The following is a 12,134-nucleotide window of genomic DNA, read 5'->3' on the forward strand; positions in this document are numbered from 1 at the left end:
CTTGCTAAATTACTGAGGCTGGTTTTGAACCTGTGATTCTCTTTTCTTAGCCTCCTAAGTACTGGGATTACAGGCACCATACCCAGTCAGGAATTATTTTGATATTTTTTTACTCTCCTCTTTAAGAAAATAAAAAGGTAAAAAAAGTGCTATGCTCTAAAGTTATTTGGTTTAGTTTGGTGTTATAGCTGGGTGTAGAACGGACCCTTGAAGAGACAAGAGAGTTTCACTTGGGGAAAATGCACTGGTGAAGACTCATCTCCGGGAGATGTCGGTACACACTCATTAGTAGTGTTAAATCACAGCAGGGAACGAGCCCACTCCTCTTCTCTGAAAGTCTCAAAGTAGCCAGTGATAATTCCAAAGACTTAGGTCTTGTTTCCTAAGTAGCAGTCTCCATTAACAGAAACCAGAGAGAAGTTCTATGTTCAGGGGCTGGGAAAAAGAACGTGAGTGCGGCTCAGAAGTTTTGTGGCCGAGTGCAGTGCTGCACGCCTGTAACCCCAGTACTCGGGAGGCTGAGGCAGGAGGGTCCTAGGTTGGAGGCCATCCCCAGCAACTTAGTGAGACTCTACTTCAAGATAAAAATAACAAAACAACAACAACAACAACAACAACAACAAAACAGAAAAAGGCTTAAGCGTATAGCTCAAATGTAGAATGTCCCTGGGTTCAATCCCCAGCACCACATGAACACACACACACACACACAAAAAAAAAAAAAGAAAAGAAAATAAAAAAGAAAGAAAAAGAAAAGCTTTTGTTGCTCCAAGAGCAAGAGTGGGGAAGGTGGGGAGAGTATGCATGGAGGAAGAAGGCCGTGTTATCGCTCGCTTGTGGTGATCGTTACACAGTGAAGGGGTGAAGAGACGGACAGAATGGCCACATTACACCCCTTAGGGGTGTGTGTGTGCGTGTGCGTGTGCGAGTGATTAAAAGGCTGGGTTGTTGGACTTGTGCGTGCACTGGATCTCAAGTCCCCGCCTGCCTGTGCAGCTTGAACTCCATCTTCACGGTCGCCTGGCACCTGGAATATTGAGAAATGGAAGCATCACGGGAGCCAAGGCGACATCTCACTATGCTCAGCCTCTTGGCCTGGACGACGGCTTTCCTGAGGCTGCCACCTTCTCCCGAAACTCCTCATCTGCATGATTATGTTTAAGATGAGGGTATCGCCCTGCTCCAGCGGCTCCAGGTACCGATGCCGAGATTGTGCGCGACCCCGTCAGCCTGTAACTGGATCACCGCGACCCCGGCTTTGCCAGGACCCAGAGGCCTGTACCCGGCAGCACCGAGACGTGTGGTCCGTGGCCTTGCTGTTGCCGGCGAGGTTTGGGTGGGGAAGGGTCCGCATTTAGATGCAGCAAGCTCTCCTCAGGCCGACCTGGAAGGTGAACAACAAAAGCCATGAACTACTTTTGACATTCCTCATTAAAATTCTGCGTCATCAATATCATCAGACGTTTTCTAAGGAGATACAGCAGAGCAAATTTCACATTTATTGACATGGGGTGTCATACAAGACTTTTTGCTACGACTGAAATATTCACGACTCGTGCAAACTCCCCGCATGACAGGTGTATCACTGCTGTGCATTTTGCACCGACAACCGTCCCTTTGGGCCAAGTCTTTAGGCCTGAGCACCTCCCATGACTCCCATGGGTGCCCACGTTCCTCAGCAGCAGCTCAGCAACTGATTAGTGGGCTCTCTTGGGGGGACCTATAGCCTCTGGTGGGGGCGGGGCCTCTTAAAGGAAGACGCTGAATGAACCTCCAATTCCGGCGTCACTTCCTGACAGTCAGCTTCCGCCCTGCTGAAAAAGCCTGGAACTTCCTGTTCGACGACATTGCCAAGGTCGGCCGCAGCCTCTTTTCCCGCAGGTCTCGGCCCTGTTCCTCCAGCAGTCGTCTGTGTTTGTGCTGGGGAAGTGCACGTGTGTTGCTGGCGCTGCTGCTGGGCCTGGGTCAGTGTGAGTGACCACTTACATTCTGTCCACGCGCACCCAGAACGGCCTGGCGCTCGCCCACCTTGGACGCCATCTCGCCTTCCTCGCACCAAACGGGCATGCCACTGACGCGGTGGCTGAACGAACGCTTTTGTGGGTCCAGTTCACACACCATCGAAGGGGACGGTGTTGGTTCTGAGTTCCAACCCAGAGCTGCTGGGCAGCCTCCTCTTCCTGAGTTGGTGGCGACACCAGCGGACAGGAACACCGACGTAGGCCGGCCGTCACTTTTTAAGGAGAAAATGGCCAGTTGCGATTCTGTGCGATGTCGGCAAGGAGCTCCTTGCAGATCAGCTTGTCGTCCGTGTGTTCGGGCAAAGATGAGACTGTGATGGCGGTGTTGTCTGAGGCCGACCTGATCTGAGATCTGCTGGCCCAGCTGGCTTTGAGACTCAGTTAGGATTTTTCATTCTCGTGATCCGTGGTCATTCTGTTCTCCACCAGCCATTTGACCGGCGCCATGTATTTCTCAACAGATTTGCTCATGTCGATGGTGGTCATAGAGTCTCGGTCACCAAGACTGTCCTTTAGTGAGATCTCCTTCTGGTCCTTCACAAGGAGGCATCTGCATTTGGCGTGATGAGGCGCGGCTTTTATATATTTGGGTATCGGAGTCCATGCCCACTGAAGTGCTAATATGGGCAGCAGGTAGGTGGGAATGTAGCCCTGATCCTAGACCTTACTGGCTCCTCCGACTTGTGCAGCCAACCAGGATCCGCGGGAGTTGCCGGCAAGGCCCGGTGGATAACACGTTGAGTGGGTTCGTGTAGCAGCAGATGGGTATGGGCTGAATGTCTCTGCACTTTAGCATCGTATAGATGTGGTGGTTATGGTCAGTTTTTTCCATCTGGTAAAATCCTTTGTGTGCAATTTTAGCACCATTCCACCCTCCTCTCGTGCTGGAGCTTTTCGGTGATGCCCACATGGATGGCACTTATCAGAATGTGATCCATGTCCGACTCATCTGGTAATTCTGCTCCAGAGTTCAGGAACGCCTTGCAGATTGTCTGGCAAGCCCAGAACATTGGTTTTGAAGTCCTCTGGCAGTTTTACTATCACCTGATAAAAAGTTGGCAGGCCAGCGTGGGGAATCATATTTATTATTCAAAGTCTGGAAGGCAAATGAGTGAGGTAGCTTTGTTCTGGCTTTTATAGCATACAAAATCCAATCAGTTTATGACACGTGGAGATTAATGATTGGTCATCGTGCTAATCATTCACAGACTGGTTAATGATTGATTTGTTCTGTCATAGGGCACAGGTGGCCTTTATCTGCTAGGAGGCGCACTGCGCGGCTCCTGGGGGCAGAAGGCTTGGTCCTCCTGGTTTGCTTGGCTCACTAGCCAAGGTGAGAAAAACAGTAAGTCAAGCCAGTACTGGATTAAAAGGTATTGGCAAAAATAAGAAACCATGAATTTATTCTGAAAATAATGATAGAGGAAGAAGGAAAGGTTCTCATTACATTGTAATAACCAGCTAATAAATGTAAGGGACCATTAGGGTTAGAAAATTACCATTTTAAAACCAGCAGGCAAGAACCACCAATGCATGTTAAAACTAAAGTAGTAAAGCATTCGCAAATAATTTCCCCAAAGTATAGTTAACAATTAAAAAATATTACAACTTTACAGCAGAGAAAATTGGCAGATCACAACTTAACTAAACGATCAATGCTACTTGTAACAGGACAGACCAACACTGGGGACTTCCTGACATAACACACTGAAAAAGCAAATTAATTACTTATGTCAGGATTCTGCCAAAAATACCTAGCTCCAGACTGATCATGAGGAAATAGTAGTATACCCAGATTGCGGCACACCTACAAAAGAAAACCTCATGGCTGCTGAAACTGTAGACCTTACGGAGGGCCAGGAAAGGTAAAGAACTGCTTCACACACACGTGCATGCACGCACCCCCCACACCATACACGATTGGAAAAGGTCACAATAACTAATGACAGGTGTGGTCCTTTACGGGATCTCTAACCCCGTGAAAGACTGCTACTGGAGATGATGCTGAAACAACAGGAGAATTCGACTTTGAAGAGCCAGTCTCACAGACGTCTTTGTAAGCTCATGCATAGTTTGGGAAGGGTAGTTAAAAATCTGAGGGAAGCTGGGCATGGGGGCTCATAACTGTAATCCCAGTATTTGAGAGGCTTAGACAGAAGGATTACAGGTTCAAGGACAGCCTCAGCAAGTAGTAAGAGTCAACCTAGTGAGACCCTGTTTCTGGGGGTATAGCTCAGGAAGGATGCTCCTGGGTTTAATCTCCAGTCACACACACACACACACACACGAAAAAAATTGGGGAATATTTACAGGCTAATTTATGTGAAAATGTATACCTGGGATAGGAAAATATAAATAAGTTCAGACTACCAACAATAATATCAAGAACTATAGGAGGCTACAGCGATTTTTAAAAGTGTATTGATACAAGTGTCGACAAATAAGTAAAAACAGAGTCCAGACAAAGGTGCGCTCATGTGCGCGTACTCAGTGGTAACAGAATAATATTATAAAGAAGTCACACTAGATCAATTAGTAATGCTTATAAAAATAGACATGATTCAGAGAACTGATTTATGCAAATTCATTGGTAACAGAACGGTGTTTTAAAGAAACCATGCTAAATCAATTAGTTTATAAAAATAAATATTGATTCCTACATCAAAGAATTCATAACTTTATTAGAATTAAAAGAGAAATCGTGTTCTAAAGTGTTTGAAGGGGACACGGTAGACGGCCTTTATGACCTTTATTGGAGAATGAACTTTTGTCTAGCACATGGAGTGAGGATGTTCCTAAGCAACACTGAGAAGGTCCAGGTGTCCGTGGAGTTTGGAATGCCCTCCCAAGGTGGTGTTAAAAGCTTGGCCCCCGGGTGGCACTGCTGGGCAGCCGTGGAGCATGAAGGGTTTAGGTCAGGGGGACTGGTGTTGGCGGGCATGGCGAGATGCTGGCGCCTCTCCCTCCCTCTCTCCCCCGCTCTCCTTCCTGACCCCCGTGAGCTGAGCTTCCCTGTCCACCACAAGCTCCTCACTGAGGTGCCGCCCCCGCAGGCCAAGGCAACTGAGCCACAGATCAGGACTGGAGCCTCCAAACCCGCTCGCCGAGACAGCCTTCTTTCTAAGTTGAATCATCTCAGGTCCTTGTTATAGTGACAGAAAGCTGACCAGTCCCCCAAGCACACAGTGACCTAAGAGAAATCCCTGAGGATGGGTGTACCCCACTGGCAGGACGGGCAAAGACCAAGGGCCACTTCATACAGGGAGAGGCTCCAGTGGCCGGTAAGGATTTGAGGGATGTTTGATGAAATTAAAACCAGAACAGAGTAGCAGAATGGCGCTCCAAGTCCACATTTCACCAGCTATTTATGGAATGCATACACAGCCAGCCGGTGACTCGGGAGGCAGCTGCTTCCGAGATCTCTTTAGGAATACTTATGATCAGCAAACACAGGCCTTCCCTGTGACTTAGAGACTCTGTTGTAGTCAAATAACCAAGGGGAAAGGGCCCAGCCACGGGTCCTCCAGAACACATGTACATGGGTCCTATCTCAGCGTTCTTCTTGATACGCAAATGTCCATCACCATGGAAACACATAAATTCTGGGTGGTACATTCACACAACTACTAGGTGTAGAAAAGAAATTCCTGCTACATACATCAATATGGGTACACATCTTACACACTCCGTAAATAGAACCTCCTGAATATTTGCACAAGACCAAGAGCCGGTCAAAGCAGCCTTTGGGGGCAGAAGACAGAAGGGTCATCTCCTAGGGTCAGTCCTCACCCCTGAGGCGGTCCAGCCACTGGAAAGCGCAGAGGAAATGTTCTCTGCTGTGTATTAAGGTTCTATGTGCTCGTGTATCTGGATGACGCACTACCGCTTGCGAACCTCTGGTGCACACGTAATAAAACTACACAGAGTCATGCACCTGCACGCACAAGTTATAGATAATAAGGTGTCTTAGTTGAGAGAAAAGTCTTTTCCTTTTAAAAGCGAAAGTAGAAAGCGTCGTACTGTAAGGGAAGCATCATTTTAGGAGAGATCGTATTCAGAACAGAAAACCCAGAAGCCACAGGTCAGATGCACAGGCTCAGGTCGGAGCCCAGGAGGGCGCTTTGCTCCTGGCGCCTGCAGGAGGCGGGAGGCTGCTACGGAGTCCTGAGAGGCTTCTCCTGGGCCCGGAGGGAGGATGCAGCCAAGTCATCAGGTGTGTGCAGGTGCTCCCGCCACGCCGTCTCCCCAGCAGGGTGCAGGAGCCAGCGCCACCAAGGCTTGGGCTTCCATTCATTGCCGAGGTCTTGGTATCTCCACTCTGCTCTCTGCTGACTGTGCTTTCTGTCCCTGGGCCACCCTCACATGGTCAGCAGCCCATGCTGACTCTTACCAGGGTTCCTATCACCATGCCAAACAGCAAAACACGAAGCCTGGCATCCTGGCGCCTGCCTGGAGTCCCAGTACTTGGGAGGCTGAAACTGGAGGATGGCAGGTTATAGGTCAGCGCAGGGTAGTTTAGCAGGGCCCTGTTTTTTGTTTTGTTTTGTTTTTTTTAAGTAGGGCTGGGGTGTAGGAAGAACAACCCTGGCTTCAGTTCTCAGGCTGGTGCGCTCTCTCTCTCTCTCTCTCTCTCTCTCTCTCTCTCTCTCTCTCTCTCTCTCCCCCCCCCCCCCCCACACACACACACACACACACACACATACACACACTCTCTCATACATGCATATACACACACATACAGAATTGTAGTGTTTTGTTGCTTTATTTTTTTTAACTTGCAACCTTTTTTATAGCACACTTTAAAAATATGTGGAGATTTTACAAAATTTGCTCCAAAATAAAAATAAATAAAAAGGGCTGAGGATATAGCTCAAAGGTAGACCTGTATTCAATCCCCATCAGCACACACAAAAAGGGATACTTGACATATCTGTGGATTCTGCATCTCCTGAATGAAAAAAGCTTTCTTTCTTAAAAAAAAAAGTCATTTGTCTACTGGATATGTATAAACTTTTTAATATTATTCCCTCCCTAAAAAATAAAATGTGACAACTGGAAATTGGGACCCAGGGCATTTTACCACCAAGTTACACCTTTAAATTTTGAAAAATTTGAAACAGGGTCTCTCTAAGTTACTAAGGTCTCACTAAATGGCTGGGGATGACCTCCGACCTGGGATCCTCCTGTCTGAGCCTCCCAAGTTTACTAGGATTACAGTCCTGCCCCATCATAACGGGCACAATGTAACAACTATTTGTGTCACGCCCATGTTGCATTCAGAGATGATTTAAAGTTTATGGAAGATGGTTATATGCAAAGAACACTTCATTTTTACATGTAAGGGGCATGAGTATCCTCAGATTCTGATATCCTGGGGGTCCTAGAACCAACTCCCCAAGTGGGGAGGAATGACTGCAATCCTGCAAGCAGTGAAGGGACATTAAGTCACCCATGAGTGCAATTTTATGAGTGCATTTTAATTACACAGAATAATGGGCTTTGATGTGACCTAACCAATTTTTAAAGCGCTCAGCTGTGTGGTACAGGGTCCCAGGTCAGAGCAGAGTATTTTCCGCAGCGTGGAGGAATGGTGAAAGCTCTAGGTACAAACATCGAACAGAAATATTTGATCACCATCAACAGCTCCCCTCCAGGCACGGCCACAGTGGGGAACCTCAACTTAGAAAACCACTGAGGCTGCTGGGGAAACAGCCGCCCCACCCTTCTATGAGTCTGTGGGTAGCTGAAGATTGTAAATATGTTGGTACTGGGGTTTGAACCCAGGGGCATTCTACCTCCAAGCTCTGCCCCTATTATTTTTTTTATTGTTTTGAAAGAGGCTCTCACTAAGTCCCTGAGCGGCTCACGACTCTCTGAGGCTCACAACTACCCCCTCCAGCCTCAGTCTTCCAAGTAATGGGATTACAGGCATACACCTGGCTGAAATAGCAAACATTTTCTCAGAACTATTTCTTGAGTAGAAAGCAAACTCCTGGAGGACTTCTCCTGCTGATGGTGTGCGGTTGGTGTCCAGCCTTTGGAGGCAGGGACCCATCCAGGAAGCGCACTTCCCGGCCCCACTGAACAGGACACCCTCTGCTGCTGGGCTTGGCGTCCTCCTCCCAGACTCGAACCCTCTTTCTGGTCCCCACAGCTGATGGGTTTGTTTTAGCTTCGCTCCCCCACAAAGGGGCCTGCGGAGGGAGGGTGCCACCCCTGCAGGGGCAGCCTTTCAGTAGTACTGGGGACTGGGGCGCGGGCTCCCGCAAGCCGCCCTGCCCTCTGCAATGGCGTGCCTCAGTGAGGTGCAGGGACCTAGTGCAGGTCAGGTGGCGTGGAGGAGAAGGACCGGTGTGAGGGCTGGTGAACACTGAGCAACCCCGGGCAGGCGCCCGCCCCGGTCCGGGCAGGGCAGCTGTCTCCAGGCTCCTGGCAGGAGCGCCGCCCTCCCCGAGCCCGCCCCCTCGGCCTCGCCCGCGTCCATTCAGACCTTGCAGTCGGCTGAGCGTTGCCAAGCGTGTAATTGGGGAACTCCTCCCCGCCGGGGCGCCTCGCCCGCTGGAGGAGCAGCCAGGGACGCCGCCTGCGCCCCGCCCGGCCTGGGAGCTCTCGGCTCAGCTCATCCGCCTCCCGCACCGCGTCCCTCATCCTCCATCCCGCATCCTGCATCCCCATCCAGCATCCCGCATCCTGCATCCGCGCCCGTATCCGGCGTCCAGCATCCCGCGCCGCCTGCCCGTCACCCTAGGGCGCAGCGGCGGCGGCTGGCGGCGGCGGAGCCTGGTCCAGTTCCTCTGGCCCCGGGAGCCGCGCGCCCCGCACAGGCCGTCGGGGGGCGCGGCCGGCAGAGGAGGACACCTGTGCTGCCCGCGGCCGAGGACTCGCCCAGCTGTGGCCACGGGCAGCGCTCCAGGCCCGGGACCCCGCGGGCGGGGCGCCATGGCCCCGAAGCTGCTGCTCCTGCTCTGCCTGTTCTCGGGCTTGTACGCGCGGTGAGTGGGGTCCTGTCGTCCGAGCGGCTGGGCGGGGGGCGCTGTCGGCCCGAGTCCGGGCGCCCCGGGCTGGGTGCGCGCGGGGGCCCGGGGCAGGGGTCTGTCCCGCCATCTGCCTCGGGGGCTCCAGGTCGGGGCTGCAGCCCTCCCCTCTCCGCAGCCTGGAGCGGGGGCCCGGAGATCTCCAGGACTTGGGGGTTTGAGAGCGGTTTAGGAAGCAGGATCTTAGGGGCCCATTTCCTGGCCCCCGCCGTGCTGGCCCTGCTGGCCAGGGGCCGCACACGCGGCCGGCAGGCTCTATCCTTCCGCCCCTAGACGAGTTTTCAGGACCCAGAGTGGTCTTCCTACCCGAGCAGCATAGCCCAGGGGCCCGGAGCAAGCGCAAGCGCAGGGCGCTGGGGTTTGGGGTCGGGGCGGGGGACTAAGCCTCCCTGAAGGGCTGGCCTCAGGCTGCAAGCATATCCCTGCTCTTTCCACCTTGGAGACTTTCCCCACACGGGCACACACACCTACCTACCTCCCAGAGCAGGTAAGTTGTTAATAGGAGGCTCCTGACTGGTAGTGTAAGAGGGTACCTCTCCGTAGGTACCCTAGCCTCCCTCCCAGCACGGCAGCCCCCCCCACGGGAACGTGGAAGCCCCCCAGAGATGCGGGGCTCATGGAGATGGAGAGGCAGGACCCGAAGGGTTAAGCACTGTTGCTGTGGACACAGCTGCAGACTCCAGGCTCTGCAGCTCCCTCAGCTGCGTGGCCCCTCTGCTTTGAAAACAGAAGCAGCTCCTGGCTTCTGCCCTGGGAACCTCAGCAAACCTCTGCTCCAGCCCCCCCCCCCGTTTCCCCATGCCCCCCCCCGTTTCCCCATGCCCCCCCGTTTCCCCATGCCCCCCATTTCCCCATGCCCCCCGTTTCCCCATGCCCCTCCCCCCCCCAGTTTCCCCCTGTTTCCTTTCCTGGCCCCAGGAGGTGGAGGTTTAGGGAGCATCCTCCTGGGTCAAGTCCTGCAGCTCCCAGGAGGCCTTGCATTTCATTAAATTCACAAATACCAAGGCGCTAGGAAGACACACTAAAAACCGACCCAGGGCGAAGGGGTCCCCTACTCTCCCTGCATTTGACAAATGCTTACCCTAAGGAAGGACCCCCCCCCCCGAAAAAAAAAAAAAAACACTTGTTTGTTGCGGAGTTGAGAGCAGAAAAGGCAAACTTCACTGGTGACTCAGGTGCTCTCAGTGAGGAGCGCACGCCTCGGGACTTTCAGCCCAGTGTCTTGCTGTCTACGGAGAGAGAGAGAGCCCTGAGGAAAAGTAGAAACAATGCGCTTCCTGGGGCCCATGGTGCTGGAGCCTGCTCTGCTCAGGGCACTTAGCACTAGACACAGCACCAGCACTAGAGACCTGCAAAGGCCACCTTCCTACTGTCACCAACGCCAAAGAGGCCACGGGCCCTGAGAGGCAGGCTAGGCCATGAGGTCTGCAGACCCCGCGCTCTAGGAGAGTTGCCGTTATCCTTGTTCTTTGCGCTCCCTGGGCAGATGTCAGAGTCTGGACATGCCACAGTCCCGTGTCAGGGATTCCCAGTGGGTATACATACCATTTCTGGGCAGTCTCCACCCTTCCACTTGGCAAAGACCTCTGTGCGGACTGTCATGTATTCTATAGGTCCTCAGCCTTTTAGGTTGCAGTTGCCTATTAGTTGAAAAGAATCCAAGTTTTATACTAATTTTATTGCTTTAGGTCTCTCCTCTGAGAGGGCGTTCGTTCTTTGGGTTGTACAGACATGGGACATGTAAAGTAACCTGATGCCCAGGCCGTCTTTCAGAACTCTTATTAGCTCTGAGGGATGCTGTTTTGCATTTTGAAATACTTTCTTGGTTGGGGTTCTCTGGAAGAGAGCCTGACCATTGTGCTTGGTGGCTCGGCCACTCTGGGTAGGAGGACTCCCTACCCTACACCCTGGGATGAGCAGATTCCACACTAGAGTCACGCTGGCTCTCGGGGAGCCTTAAAATGCTTTCTGAGGCTCAGGAGCTCCTTTTGATGTGTCAAAATGCTTGGGACTTTGTCTCTCTCTTTCCAGATGAAGGGAAAATAAAAGGCACAAAATCATGTCTGAGGGTTGTTTGACAATCCCAACACACCACAGGTTTATATTTAAGAAAAGGCTAATTGCCGGGAGGCTGTTTAGCATCCAAAGCCCAAGTGCCAGAATGCTCATAAACATTATATATAGAACCCGCTTAGACGGCAGGGAAAGAGGAAGTCCTCCTCCATCCGCCCTGCGGTGGGTCCACAGAGCTGAGGCTGGGTTTTCCTCAAAGCAGGGGTTTCCTTGTGGGGCCGGTGGTCTGGCATCAGCAAGGCGCGCCTCTGGCTCATTCACAGGGTGGGAAACACCTCAGGTCCCCACTAGAGTCCCGGCACTCCCGATGAGCTGAGCGGATGAGAGGGGCCCAGCTCTGCCTCCTGCGGGTGGGCGAGAGGAGGCCCCAGGGCCCCTTCCCCCACTTCTGGCCACTCAGGAAGAAGCTTATGCAACTTCAGGAAAACCCTCTCACTGCCGCTAGAGGGAGAATTAGGCTCACTCTCCTGCCTCCTGCAGAAGTCCTCCAAGTCCTCAGAGCTGAGGCTGTGCACGGGGACAGGAGTTGGTGCGTGCTGTGTGCGCTCCATCTGTCCATGTGACCATTTAGGCGCCAGAGGACAGCAGTCGGGATCACAGTTGTGCCCCTTAGTGGAGGGAGGTCCGGAGAATTGGGCAGAAGGGATGGGGAAGAGGGATGGATGGCGGGGGAGCCAGGATGGCTGCCGCTGCCTCCAAGGCTTTCCTGAGGATGTTGTGCTCCAGGGAGGGGAGCCTGCTTTCTGCACACCTGGCTCCTTTTCTGAGATGGCTGCTTGCTTCTGTGGGCAGTGCTTGGCTCCGGGCAGCCCAGGATGTTTGGTTTTTGCAAAATGATAAAAAGTCAACTTTCCTGATACTGTTCCTGATAACAGAAAATATCTGAATACCATTGAAAATTCTGGAATATTGTTTGTAAAAAAGTCAGTCTCACAACTAATGCAGTGCAGCATTTCCTGTATTGGATACAGGTCCCGGATGTCACAGATTCCTCTTGAGAGTGAAT

The 12,134-nt window shown here is 52.1% G+C and overlaps 1 protein-coding gene across 2 annotated transcripts in view; it reads left to right on the forward strand.

Moving 5' to 3' along the window:
• Window positions 1-8,960: 8,960 nt before the first annotated feature.
• The window catches only part of GABRG3 (gamma-aminobutyric acid type A receptor subunit gamma3), a gene marked incomplete at both ends in the record, with an annotated part of 582,744 nt that continues 579,570 nt past the window's right edge, over window positions 8,961-12,134 (forward strand). For both annotated transcript variants that reach the window (XM_080693035.1, XM_080693036.1), the window contains one exon: window positions 8,961-9,013. In XM_080693035.1, coding sequence (XP_080549161.1) covers window positions 8,961-9,013 — 53 coding nt within the window. The remainder of the gene's footprint in view (window positions 9,014-12,134) is intronic.

Source organism: Muscardinus avellanarius (genome assembly GCF_963383645.1).
Source record: "Muscardinus avellanarius genome assembly, chromosome: 3".
Classification (NCBI taxonomy): domain Eukaryota; kingdom Metazoa; phylum Chordata; class Mammalia; order Rodentia; family Gliridae; genus Muscardinus; species Muscardinus avellanarius.